We start from the raw sequence: 14,714 nt of genomic DNA, 5'->3' as shown, positions 1-14,714 counted from the left end.
GCAGGATCAGGGCATTCCCTCCAAGCACCAGACACCTCACTGGACCCGAGTCACTGCCCTTCCATGATGTGGCTCGTGCTTTGGTCCTGATCTCTCTCACTGCTTGCATGACTCAGGGTGAGTACTCTTGGATGAAGGTACGAGGTGCACATTTGAAATTCTTCGTCTTGGGTACAGGTTTATGGAGGTGCATGTGGAAAATGACAAAACAGGCCCAGCTTCTCTAAGGTGTTCATCTGTTCTGTTTAAGTCTCCTACAGACAGAGGGGCACAAACATTCTAAGACCCTCAACTCCAGATCAGAGCCAGAGGAGGACATAGATAACCTCCTGCCTCTGCAGGAGGAATTAGTAATTTGCCTCCTATTCTTAGTCTAGGTCTCATCGTGGCATGGAGAAATGGCTAACCAAAATATTGAAAACATAAACAGTAGAAGCAAAATGCAGGGGTGCATCTTAGCTCTGTGTCTGGAGCTGTGAGTTCTTGGGTAAGGTATTGCATTTTGTAGTGCCCGGACTCCCCTGTTTCTAAAATAGATATGCCAACAGCATCTTCCTCATTTAACTGCATGAAAATGAAATGAGTGGTTATGCCCATAGCAGCCCACGATGTAGCCTGCTCTAGAGGAGATGCAGAAAAGGGCTGGTTTAAAATGCAGTATGCTCACAGATAATTTGACATGGAAAATCATACCAACAGCAGCTGGCCACTGAAAAGATGATTTATCACTAAGAAAAGGGGCACACCAATGTGGCAGAATGGGAGGAAAGCACTGGGGTCAGTTAGAAGGTTGAGACAGAGTGGAAACTGGTAGCAAAGGTCTTTGTCATGGTTTACCCTAGAAAAAAGAAAGGAAGCAGAGAACAGTGGAACAGGCTTGGCTAATTAGGGTTATTTCAGGGGGGTTGGGGATGTAGAGGCTGTGTCTGGTTTTCGGGTACCTAGTTTCAAGTGATCAAGACAGGTCAGTGGTAGCCCAGGGTAGGAGACTGAGATGAGCATGTGTCTGGAGTGAGAGCTCTGGAGTGGTTGGACCCCAAAAGTGTGCCGTTTACCCCAATAACAAGAGCTTCAAATGTCAAAGCAACAGGTATAGAAATCACATTCACAGTCAGTTCAGGGGTCCAATGTGGGGCTCTGGCACCCATCTTTGTCATCCCATGGAGGGGGACTGAGTTTTCCAGGGGGAATGTACCAGCCCAAGGTCTTCTGGAATCATACCCAGCTCTGTCTCTAGCTGCAGAACTCCCACAGTGCTTCCCCATTAAGGGCAGTGGCAGCACTGACATGCCTAGACTTTCTCTTCTCTCTGGCTGTGTGACATTTTGAGAGGCTGGGAGCAGAGTGTGAAGCAGAATGAGAAAGGATTCAAATTTGGAATTGAACATTCCTGTGCTGCTGTTTTCCCTGTCAATGACCACCTCATTTCTATCTTCAGAAAGTTCATCCAGGCTGCTTGCAATTCCTGATTCCTCATCTAGAGCATGCCCTTGATAGCCCCTATCTATCAAGGCTTTGGGGAGGAAGACTGTAAAAGATTAGGAATGTATATGTCATATACTAGGTGGTCAATACGTACATACCCATATTACATAATTGGCAGCTTCTGTAGCTCCATTAATGCCTCCTGTCTCGTATGTCTGCTTTTCTACTTGGGACAATCTAGTTTCTACACACCTCAATTGCATGGATAATGATCTTGAGTTAACATAGGTCACACCTAGTGATTTCCGCTCAGACTTTACCCTCCTTATCAGAACTCTGGGCACTCTCTCTCCTTCTCCCTGGTTTCTCTAATGCTGTGTCCACTCTTCTCCTGCTATGATTCTCAATCTCACATTAGCTTTTTTCTGTGTTTAAGCTTTTAATCTCTCTCTTTTTTCCACACTGGTGCCCTAGTGTACATACATTCATGATGTATTCTCTCATTTTCAGATGGATAACTACATGCCTGTCACTGACCACCTTCCAGTATTGAAATGCCTCCAGATTTCTCCATAATTCTTTCCCCTAATTATACAATAGCATTCTAGTATAGATGTTTTGGAGTCACACAAAATAGTAATGCTACTTCCTATAGGCATTTTAACACATATACTTGGCAGGAAAGACATCTCAGTAGGACTGGTGACCTAAAAGCAAAGCGAAAAAGCATGTAATTTGTCTTGTGTCTCTGATGTGTTCTTTTACTTCTCCATGTACACCAGGACACCCATCCTCACCACCTGTGGTGAACACTGTTCATGGCAAAGTCCTGGGGAAGTATGTCAGCTTAGAAGGATTCGCACAGCCTGTGGCCGTCTTCCTGGGAGTCCCCTTTGCCAAGCCTCCTCTTGGATCCCTGAGGTTTGCTCCTCCACAGCCTGCAGAGCCCTGGAGCTTTGTGAAGAACGCCACCTCCTACCCTCCTATGTAAGCCACTAGGGTGGGCCTGGGTCTCTTTAAGTGGAGATGTCTGTCTCAGTGTGGTGCAGGAATGAGTCAAAGGGATCTTCTGATTGGCTATACTTTCTTTTTAAATTCTAACTTAATCATTTTTCCTATTATTGAAAATAGATTTTTATACACTATATTCTGATTATGGTTTTCTCTATTCTATTTATTTCCCCTGTTCCTCCCAGTTCCCCCTCACCTCCTCTTTCCACTGGCTGCATAACTTTTCTGTCTCTTGTTAGAAAACAAACTGACACCTAAGGAATAATAATAAAGTACAGTGAGAAAACAGAAACAAACAAATTGGAATGGGACAAAACAAACAGAAAAAAAAAAGAGCAAAGAAAAAGCCTGAGTAACACCTAATAGATACAGAGACACACATGTTCACACGCGCAGGAAATCCACAAAAACAAAACTGGAAGTCATAATATGACTCCATTTGAGGAGCAGTATGGAAGCCTAATAGAGCAAAAGCTTCTTAAAATAGATACACATATAAAGGACAAATAACAGGGAGGACAGAGCCCCAACTAGACATCTCTCATAACCCAATGAAGACTCCAGTTGCAGGAAGGTTACGTCTGTTCGAGTTGTTGTCTAGAGGGGTCCCACATGAACTGCAAAGCATCCCAGGCTACTTGTTGCTCTCCACAAATGGACAGCACAGCGCGATTGCTGAAGACAACACCCACATAACTCTCAGGACATGGAGAAGTGGAGCTGGTGCCTACAGAGAGCCCTCACCCCTTCTGACTAATGTTCCTGGTATTGGAAGGTACTCTGGGACTCTCAAAGGAGAAAAGTAAACACCAGCCCAGTTACACACCCTTCCATCTGTAGTGGTGATCAGCTTGCAGGACATTTTGGTACAAAAGTGGCAAGAAGCTTGTGGGAATGGCTAACCAGATCTGATTTGATTTAAGGCCCACTCCATAAGACGGAACCCATAACTCACACTGCTTGTGTGTCCAAGAACCAAAGGCTAGATAGCCCAGGGACTTAGGGTAAAACCAAACACTACTGGTCTACAAAAGGAATGTAGCACCACAATGACTCCTAATGACATTCTGCTAGACTCATAGATCAGTGCCTTGCTCAGCCATCATCAGAGAAGCTTCCCACTGCAGCAGATGAGAACAAATATAGAGACCCACAGCCAGACATGCAGAGAGTGAGAGATCATGGAACACTTAGCCCTAAATGAGATGTCTCCATAAAGACCCTCCCCTCAGGGCTCAGGGTATTTGTGGAAGAAGAGGTGGAAAGAGTGTAAGAGCCAGAGGAGATGGAAGGCACCAAGGAAACGAGGCTTTCACCACAGAATAACAGACACACCTATGAAGTCACTGAGATTGTGGCAGCATGAGCAGGGCCCACACACATCTGCACCAGATGGGGTCCTAGAGCTGAGAGGAGAAGTGGACACATGTCCCCACTCCTAACCCAGAAACTATCTCCAATTAATAACTATTTACAAATGAAAAATTAATTTTCTCCAAAAGAGTCTCACTGGGGAAACAAACCAGTCTTAAGGGTAGGCCCCAGGGCCAGTAGTAGATGGTCAACAGCAAATAGACTCAATGGCATCTTTGGAGGTTCTCTGTCTCATAATGTTTTGTCAGAGCTTTATTTGTCTATCTATCTATCTATCTATCTATCTATCTATCTATCTATCTATCTATCTATCTATCACCTATCTATCATCTATCTATCTATCTATCTATCTATCTATCTATCTATCTATCTATCTATCTATCTATCTATCATTTATTTACCTTACAGGACCTGTGCGAATATAAGACCTCAATCAATGGCATCTTTGGAGGTTTTGTTTCCTATATGAACTCAACTTCTTTGGAGATCTTTTGGCTGTACTTTCTCATGGCATCCTTAAGGACACTAGTACCTCTAAGGAATCCTGATGCTGTCACTGTCTTCTAGATCCCTTTATTTAGTAGATTCTTACTGAGCCAGATATATTCTAGGTTCTAAAACCCCATGGCAGACAAAAAAAAAAAAAGATTCCAACTCTAGTGGACATTAAATATAAATTAACAAAACAATTGTATATCATTATAAAGTGTGCTAAATATTTTATAATGCCCACTGTATCAGCCAGGGGAAATACTTCCTCGTGTTATTAATTCTCCCATCTTGAACCATGGCATTGCTTGGGAGTAGAGTGTGTAAGGGTATAATGAATAAGTGTCTAGTTTCTAGGACACAACCTGAACAATGTCTGGATTGACCCTGTCAGCCCAGTCAGTAGAGCATAGAAGCCCCAAAGATGCAGATGGTCGCAGAGCCACCTCCAGGGCACCCAAGGTACCTGCAAGTGTCAGTTCAGCTATTGCCTCCTCAACAATGCTTCCGAGGAGCTAGGATCCTATCTCTAGATGTCTTCCTGCCTTCCTTCCCTTGCTTCTCTTTTTAAAATATTTGCTCTTTTTATATTCTTATTGCAAATGTAAAAAACATACATATTTCAGAAAAGCCCAGGGAAACAAAGACAAAAATTGAAATCATGTACATTTAAATAGTTAGACTAGCTGTTCACTTTGACTCATGTCCAGTTTTTGTCTGTTGTATACCTTCCACTTTAAAATGGATCATGTATACAATGCCACCTTACACAATTGACTATGAACCGAAAGTTTATTAATAGTTGTATTTAATTGGGCATATAACTGTAACTTACTGATCCAGTGTCTCATTTGGGGACATTGAGTTATTTTTTAATCTCAACATCATAAAGGGTGCTGTAATAAAATATATGATAGATAAGTCATTACAAAAAATCATGAATGTCCTAGGACAAGTTCCAAGAAATAACATTTCTGAGCCAGAGTATCTATGTAATTTTCATTACATTTACTTATATATGTGTGTGTGTATTTCTTTCCATAGAAATATGAAAAAAGCCATCCAGTAGACCATTACCAAATATTAAATTTTTAGAAAAAATGATTTTTGTCTATTGTACGAACATAGTAACAATCACAACAATAAAAATTGTGACTTTGCATGTCTCTAAATACCAGTGAAGTTGATCTCTGTACCCATTTTCAACTCTGAATTTCTCTTCCTGTTCTGATGAATATTGTTCTTGGTGGTCTTGGGAAACTTTCCCAGGATGGAGATGTGGAAGTTATCTGTGCTGGCTGCACTCTTCCCACTGTGTCAGGGGACACCTGTGTCACCCTGTTCTTCTGGTTGATGGAAGTGTATTAAGGACTAGAGAGCGTTTACCTGATTGAAGAGCATGGACACCCCGCAGGTCATTCTACAAAGCCTAGAAAAGGGAAAAATTCTGTCTAGACACTGCAGGAACTCTCTTCTCTTAGGGAAGTCCAGCACATAAGCACATCATTCCTGGGTCCAGAATATCCCCAAGGCTCTGAGACAGGAAGAAGTGCCAACTTGTTCTCCCTGTTCAAAGTTAGGAGGCATTTATAGAACCATAGGGTTACCTTCAGGAGCCACAGAGACTGTCTTAGGCACTGATTCTCCACTAGTAAGCTCAAATTCACAAAGCAAGCAATGTTGGGCCTCAGATAACATATCCAGCTTCTATCTGCTATAATTTGGGTCTTGTCTCTCTCCTTCCCAGGTGCTCCCAAGACCCAGTGGCAGGGCAGATGCTCTCAGAGCTCTTCACCAACAGAAAGGAGAGCATTCCTCTCCAGTTTTCTGAAGACTGTCTCTACCTAAATATTTACACTCCTGCTGATCTGACAAAGCACAGCAGGCTGCCGGTAAGCATGGGATCCACTGGTCCATACTTTTAGGTTCCAGCATCAGGCTCTTCTGTGACACTGGGAGGCAATGAGGGAAGCTGCTGGCAGAAATACTACAGACAAGGCCTGAGTCACAAGCCCAATGATATCAGACTTCGGTGGGGGCTGTCTTTTGTCTGAGATGCTCATCTTAATCTTCCAAGCTCATTCACACTAAAAGTAATATGACTAGCAATAATGACTACTCTGAATTATTATGGTAAGAATTTGATACCCAGAGTAGGTATAGGCTAATTTTCATGATACTCAAAGCTGAATGTAAAGAGAAAATTGAATGATACCTTTTAAAATATAAACAGATTTTATTTAATGTATTCATTATAGTCCCAATACATAGGGGACTTCGGTAGATTCTGCTAGTGTGCAAACAAAAGAAATTTCTTTGATTTTCTAGAATTTGCAATGTGATAAATATGACAATTAAATGATTCATAATGACAGTCAGATTAACATGAATGCTATGTTAGAAACAAAATGCTATTTTCTCATTAGATTTGAAGTAGTTTTCATAGAAGAAAGGTTATTTAGTTGGGCTATAAAATAATATGCATTTTAATATGCATAAATGGTTCCTAGGAGGACTGTGGGAATGAGATATTTTAGAATTTGAGGGGACAGGAAGCTAGTGCAGTCTGAGAAGTACTTGAGGACCGGAGTTTGATTTCCAGCACCCAGCAGAAAGTAAGACATGGTTGTACACACTTGTAATCTCTGGGCAGGAAAAGGAGATGGGAGGGTCCCTAGAGACCAGAGGTCATCAGCCCAGCAGAGGTGCTGAGGCCAAGGTCCCACTGAAGAGACCCTGCTTCAAACAACAATGAGGAGGGTACCTAAAGACAGGGCCTAAGGCTGACCACTGACCTCCATGTATATATATTTGACATAGACATGTACTCCAATGTCTATACATTTGAATATAGACACATACCCCTGCTGGAGAACACCAAGATAAGCTGGACCATCCATCTGGTCCTGTCTTGCCAACAACACACAACCCCTTGGTCTAGAGATGTTCCAGAAACACCATATTGTTCTTTGATAATCAGAAGATTTATAGATGTGTCACACCAGCGTCCATTCCTGGAGGTATCATAGAAATGAAGAGTGCCACTCTTCCCCAGAACTCCTGAAATTGGAACTGCAGTTTACAAGCTCTCCACATGATCTCCATGTATGGTGAAATTTTGTTTTCTGTTATTCATAATTGGAAGATCAACAATCATTGTATTTAACATTTGAATCTCCTTAGATCCTGCTATCAAATTCTGATGTTTGAAGAAAGGACAGACTACATTAGATAATTGAACTTAACAAAGACACAAACACCGAATAGAGTATTTGTGATTGGAGGGTGATTTCATTTTCCTCTGTCTCCAGTTGTCTGGGTAGTCTTGGGGAAGTTGTTTTAGCTTTCTAACTCTCATTCCTGGTACTGATGACCTGGTGACACTGACTGTGACTTTCAATAGCTTTAAACTATAGGATTCTATGAATAAGCAAGAACAGTTCACTTAATACTTCTGTGGCACCACAGACTTTCAACAGTGTGTATCTGAGGTGAGACTTTTTCCTGTCCATGAACTGTTATATTCTAGCTCCCTGTTCCTTCATGGGGCGTGACTAACATTTCATGCTATTTCATTGCCTTGTAAGAATCATCCAACTGAGGCAGGAGAGATGGCTCAGCAGTTCAGAGTGTGCACTGTTCTTCCAGAAGATGTGAATTCAGTGCTCAGCACCCATGTCAGGAGGCTCACAAAGGCCTCTGATTCCCTCTCTAGGAACCCATGCTTACCCACACAATCCCACTCTTTACACATATACACACTCTAGAATAAAATGAGCCTATAAACAAAAAAGTGTGTTCCAAATAATTGCACAGCTAGAAACGCAGTCTAATAGACATGGTTCCGAGTGAGAAAATTAGGATGTTTTTACTCAAAAGGAGTGTTGATATTCAAGTGAAAAAAGTAAAATTTTGGCTAAAGCATAAAATGCATAGAGACATTTGAGTACCTTCTACAACACAAGTCATGAGGCTTCTTTACTGTACTTTGTATAATGTATGGAATTGTGTATATCACAAAGTCCCATGTGTTCTGATGCAGAAACAAGCTCTTTGTACGATATGTAATGTAATACAGATCATGCATTTTTTCTTAAGTCTCAAAACACCTTTCACGCGATCCCTTTTAAAATGTCTATTGATTTATTGTTTGGGAAGTTCATGCATGATACAATGTATTTTGATTGTGTTCATACCCACTCACCCCTTGAAATCCTCTGGAATCCTCTTCTACATCTTGCTTCCACCTCACTATATATGTATGGTGATGGGGCATTATATATGTGATGGGACAAGCTACCTTTTGTAGGCCAAAGTGTTGAGCTGGGCCTAAACTGGAATGGAGAGAAGAGTTCCGGTGGCTGTGTGACGGGTACTGATGTGGTTTGGTTGATGCCCTTCTGAGTCACAGCTTCAACATTAGTATCAACACTGAATGAACTCTATGGTCTTCCCCATTTTGCTATATTCTCCTTGTCCAGGTGATGGTTTGGATCCATGGAGGTGGACTGGTGGATGGGGCATCCACCTATGATGGACTGCCCCTCTCAGCTCATGAAAATGTGGTAGTAGTGACCATTCAGTATCGCCTGGGCATCTGGGGCTTCTTCAGGTGAGCTACCGGACATTCTTAACCTGTGTCAGTCTCTTTTCTGTTACTATAACAAAAAGCATGGGACGTGTAATTACATAGAATTCTAATTTACTTAGCTTTAAATTTGAGATGCTAAAAGTCCAAAATTGTGCAATTTCAACAAATGAGCCATGATCGGAGACTTTGGCTGTGTCACAACATGGTACATAAATAAAAATGGAAGCTAAGCATGCAGACCGATCACATGGTGGGACAAGTATTCCAAAGAGCGGGGTGATGTTCCTTTAAAAATTAACTCATTCTCTGGGGAGCAATCAGGGTCACAAGAGAACTGTATTAATTCCTTTCCAGGGCTGCATCTGCAGTGACCAAATTTCCTTTTACTGAATCTCAACTTCCATAGGTTCCTTCACTGCCTACTAATGCCACAACACAGAACAGGACATGGAAACTGAACCTTCAGTGGGCAAACCATTTGCAAACCTAAATGATCAATACACAAGTCCTTTCTCCAACTCTAGTTAAAGTCCCATGTGTCTAGACTGTTATTGTTATAACCATCTAATATTATAGCTGTTCTGCACAGGGCCCAGCATGCTCTGTAAAACATATTAAGTCCTGTCATTCCTCTACACAATGTTTTTCTGTAGCATGAATCTTAGAAGGTCTTATTAATAAAAACAAACCTGGAGCTGGGTATTGGGGTGAATGCTGGAAGGTCAGAGAAGCAGAACCAGCCACAGCCACTTCACCTTGCCAATTCCTCAGCTGATCCTGTTTCCTCAGACTGGAAGCCTCTCAGCTGAACTGTGCTCAAAAGCCTAAAAGCTTAACCAGCTCTACTTCCTGGTTTTCTTGCCTTATATACTTTTCTGCTTTCTGCCATTATTTCCTGGGATTAAAGGCATGAGTCACCATGTCTGGCTGTTTCCAATGTGGCTTTAAACTCACAGAGATCCGGATGGATCTTTGCCTCCAAAAGGCTAGGATTAAAGGTGTGAGTGCCACCATTTTCTGGCCTCTATGTCTGTCTAGTGGCTGTTCTGTTCTCTAACCCCAGATAAATTTATTAGGGTGCACAATATATTGGGGAACACAATATCACCACATTTTTCCTGTTACTTAGAATGATACAAAAGTCTTTGTCAATGCCCATAGCATCCATTCTACCTACATCTCACACCAGCTACATTCACTTCTATTTCTGTGGCCCTGGGGCCTTTGTAACTATGCTTCTCCTACTGTAGCTCCATCTTCTGATACTTGCAAGACCCACATGCTCATTTTATTCAGATCTCTACTAAATGTCACTGCCTAATGAGGTCTTCTTTGGCTATGCAATCTGAAATACCATGCTACAGTCCCCACCCTGTCACCCCATTTCCCCTTTCAGACCTAATTTTATTTTTTTTTCACTAGCTTTTCCTATACTCATTTCTTCTGTTGGTCTATGGACTTCAGCAGGAGCCAACTGTAGTTAGAGATTTCATCTGTTTGTTTTCAGATGAGCCCTAGCATTTAGACCCAAGTTGTGTGCATGGTGGGTGGCTCCTGAGTACAAAGTACCTGGATGAAGAGTGTAGGGACCACCACAGAGCATTGTTGTAGGGATGAGTGGCAGGTGAGAACTCACTAAAAGCCTTAGTTTATTTCTTGTGTTTAGAGCACAGTCATGGCATCTCTGCTCCAACTCACCATTGTCCTACAGCACAGGGGATGAACACAGCCGGGGGAACTGGGGTCACTTGGACCAGGTGGCTACCCTGCGCTGGATCCAAGACAATATTGCCAACTTTGGGGGCAACCCGGGTTCTGTGACCATCTTTGGAGAGTCAGCAGGAGGTTTCAGTGTCTCTGTTCTTGTAAGTGTTTCTAACTCCATGGAGCAACAGATAATCCAGGTGAATGGATGGGTTAAAAGGAGTGTATGATAGAGGAACCCACAGAGACAGCTGACCTGAGCACATGGGAGCTCAGGGACTCTGGACCAACAGCTAGGGAGCCTCAATGGGACCAACCTAGGCCATCTGCATGTGTGTGACAGTTGTGTAGTTTCGTCTGTTTGTAAGGTTCCTAGCAGTGAGATCATGACCTGTCCCCTGGTGCTTAGCTGACTTTTGGGAACCTGTTCCGCATGTTGGATTACCTCACCCAGCCCTGATGCAGGGCGAGGAGCTCGGTCCTAACCTCAACTTGATGTGCCATGCTTTAGTCAAGCCCATGGGAGGCCTGTCCCTTTCTGAATGGAGATAGAGGAGGAGAGGGTAGGAAGGGGTTGGATTGGAGTTGGGAGGGATGTGAACAGGAAGAGAGGAGGGAAGGGAAACTGTGGCCAGCATGTAAATAAATGAAAAAAAAGTTAATTAAAAAAAAGAGCATGTGACAGAGCCCCAAGGGCAAGTGAGTTACTGACTTCCCCTGTGAGCATAAACTCTCTTCCTCCCAGGTGTTGTCTCCCCTGGCCAAGAGCCTCTTCCACAGGGCCATTTCCCAGAGCAGTGTGGTCCTTAATCCTTGCCTGTTTGGGAGAGATGCCAGACCCATAGCTAAGGTATGTGTCACTGTCACCTTGGACAGCTCCTGTGCCAATTACTCTGACCTGGGACCTCAAGGGTTTCTTGCTGTGGGATTCAGCTGAGGTGCTCAAGTGATCTCTGAAGAAGAATGGCTGTGCAGGAAGGGCTATTGCTTAAAGGGACACACTACACTTCATGTGTAACATGTTATCCAGGCCTCCAGCCATTCTGCCCACATTTTAGTGTATAGGAGACACGGCCATCTCCCGTGCATATATGAACACCCTCATTTCTAGGTGGAGAAAGTAAGGCATGAAGAGGCTGAATGACTTATCTAAGACAACAATGTGTCAGATGTGGGATCTGAAACCAAATAGTGAAACCCAAACATCCTCAGCAGCTGCACTTGACTTTGAGACCATTAAGTCCTCCTTGTGTTTCTGGGAATAGAAAATGTATCCATTTTATCAGGCACCAGAGGCATGGGGATTGTATAACAAGATCCTGTTCCTGTTCTGCTCAGTAACAGGAGTTACACTCTGGGACTCAACTCCTGTATTTGCTGGTCTAGAATACTGTCAAGCAGCCATCCGGTTGCCTTAGAAATTAGGAAATAGAAGAAGCCACAGTCTGCATGGAGGGAGGGAAAGATTCGCTCTTGACCCCTGATCTCTTACAGAAAGTGGCTGTTCTTGCTGGCTGTAAAACCACCACGTCAGCTGCCATGGTTCACTGCCTTCGCCAGAAGACAGAGGAGGAGCTCTTGGAAATCACACTGAAAATGGTAGGTGTCTCCATCCTAGTAGCCCCACCCTGTATATCTGGCTCAAGCGTTCATTTGTTCAGCTATGCTCCGGCTTTATATCCCCTTAAACAATTTCTTGCCTCTCAGAACTGTCAACTTTCTATCTAAATTGAGATTTTTCACTGCTTTCTTGTTATGAAATATTTCAAATATCAAAAGGTCCAATAATAACATGATGAGAAATTATATGACAGACACCCCCCTGCTTTATCAAAACACAATATTTTGAGAAATTGCATACTGTGTGAGGAGCTCGGCAGTGAGGAATCCCAAGCTAACTGACCCTGGAGCCGGGTTCTGAGAGGAGTGCAGTTTACAATAAAACCAGCAAGATGTCTGTCAGGGTTCTGGAAGGTAGCAGTAGTCAAATGATGAGGCTGCCCATGGGGACTTGTCTTGAGCCAAAAGAACTTTTTCACTGGGAGTAACTGACTCCTTACATGCTACATCTGGTCTTCAAGTCTCACATAAGTAAGATAGGAAGACTTTGGAAGCACCTGTCACCTTATAATCCTCATTCACCATGAGTGTAAATGGAAGTCGGTAGAGCTTGAGAATTTCCTGCAATTAAATGGAAAACGCCATAATGATTTGTTTGTGTATTGGTTTTACACTTAGAAAACCCTGCAATGGTTTGGTTTAGGATCTTCCTGTGTAAAGTGTTAGGCCTGAAATAGTTGTAGATCAAGAATTTGAGCTGAGTAAAATGAGGAGAACTTGTGTGCGTGTGATATGTTCATTCTCTCAGTGTATTTCATAACTTCCTGCTCACATAACCTTTATGTAGTATGTGGGGGGCCGTTGGGGTGTGTATTTATTTCTGGTTAGTCAGATTGCTGCAGACACCTTACAAGTGGTGCAGATCACGTTTACTGGCATTGTGGTTTTCTTGTTAATGACATCATAGTTCTTCTGGTATACATTGCTGTGTCTGGTGATGCATTAAAATATTTTCTCATAAAAACTATACTATCTTAACATCATCATTTTCAGATCTTTAAGAAACAAAATCTTCCCTATTCCCACATATAACTGTCAATCTGAGTTTTGGGGATGAGACATGAAACAGAAAGCATTTAAGGAAAGTGTCACAATTAGTGTAGAAAATAAATTCACAGCATACTGGTAGCCCAGTTTTCTAGATTTTTCCAAGGTATTCACTTAATTAAAGTTCTAGGATTGCCATCAATCTCCCTACCAATTCATCTACCAACAATCTATTCATCTTTATAACCGAGTCCTGTTCGTCACTTTTCTCATCAATCTAGTAGAGATCCATCTAAAACTTTGAATTAATCCCTTTCCAATCTATTCATTATCCATGAATCATTCAGTCAATCTCTACCTACATGCCTTCACCCAGACCTCCAAAACAATAGTCTGTTCTATATCTACCTATTACTTTTCATCTGTATTTTTAGTGAATCCACCTAAATAAACAGTACTTGTATTGATCAGATACATCTGTACATCTATCTGATGTCTGTGTCTCCATCTATTTTTGGTCCATACAAAAGGGAGCTGCTGTGGGACGGTCTATATGTCAAATTGCTCTGATTGGTCAATAAATAAAACACTGGTTGGCCAGTGGCCAGGCAGGAAGTAGGTGGGACAAGGAGAGAGGAGAATTCTGGGAAGCAGAAGGCGGAGGCGGAGAGACACTGTAGCCGCCGCCATGACCAGCAGCATGTGAAGACGCCGGTAAACCACCAGCCACGTGGCAAGGTATAGATTTATGGAAATGGATTAATTTAAGATAAAAGAACAGTTAGCAAGAAGCCTGCCACGGCCATACAGTTTGTAAGCAATATAAGTCTCTGTGTTCACTTGGTTGGGTCTGAGCAGCTGTGGGACTGGCGGGTGACAAAGATTTGTCCTGACTGTGGGCAAGGCAGAAAAACTCAAGCAACAGGGAGCTAAAAGGGAGACAATGAGGATATAAACTGAATGCTTTTCTGATCGCAACAAAGAAATGCCCAGGATGCAATGTGTTGCAATGAGCATGCAGGATTTGAGGTTTTCTCATCTCAAATGAGAACAGTCTTCAAGGTTCCTTGAACGGGAAAAGAAATATGTTGTACAGAATTTTCAGATAATAAAAATGTCCTGGAACAAATGGCTTAGGGTGTGGCTGGTTCTAAACACTCTTAGTATACTGTTGGGGATGTACCTATCTCCATCCTTTAGCTCCCCATTCTTATTTGAGGGAAAATGGAGTGGGAGGGCTTCTCTCTAAACTAGTTTCCTTTCTTAGCAGGTTAAAGGTTTTAGAATTCTAGACTAATACTCTATATGCTTGGGAGGCAACGTACTACACAATTCAGCAGTAATGTTAAGAGTATACTCAGTTTCCCTGACAGAGTTTTACCAAGATCTCTGATTTCTGTGAGGCAGAGTGTAGAAAGGAGACAGAAAACCAGTTGGAAAGTTCTATCACTGCCTTAATCCAGGCAAGGCATCTCCTGGACACAATGCTCTAGGTCATATACAGTTGCCTGCA

General features: G+C 42.5%; 1 protein-coding gene across 1 annotated transcript in view; it reads left to right on the top strand.

Annotated features, from left to right (window-relative positions):
* The window catches only part of LOC114694525 (liver carboxylesterase 1-like), a 32,702-nt gene continuing 17,988 nt past the window's right edge, over window positions 1–14,714 (top strand). Inside the window, 7 exon segments of the mRNA XM_028871495.2 lie at window positions 1–117; window positions 2,208–2,412; window positions 6,047–6,191; window positions 8,781–8,911; window positions 10,602–10,755; window positions 11,340–11,444; window positions 12,089–12,193. Coding sequence (XP_028727328.2) covers window positions 108–117; window positions 2,208–2,412; window positions 6,047–6,191; window positions 8,781–8,911; window positions 10,602–10,755; window positions 11,340–11,444; window positions 12,089–12,193 — 855 coding nt within the window. The 5' untranslated portion in view covers window positions 1–107.

This window comes from Peromyscus leucopus, chromosome 5 (genome assembly GCF_004664715.2).
Source record: "Peromyscus leucopus breed LL Stock chromosome 5, UCI_PerLeu_2.1, whole genome shotgun sequence".
NCBI classification, from domain to species: Eukaryota; Metazoa; Chordata; class Mammalia; order Rodentia; family Cricetidae; genus Peromyscus; species Peromyscus leucopus.
This window is presented reverse-complemented; position numbering and strand designations above follow the sequence as displayed.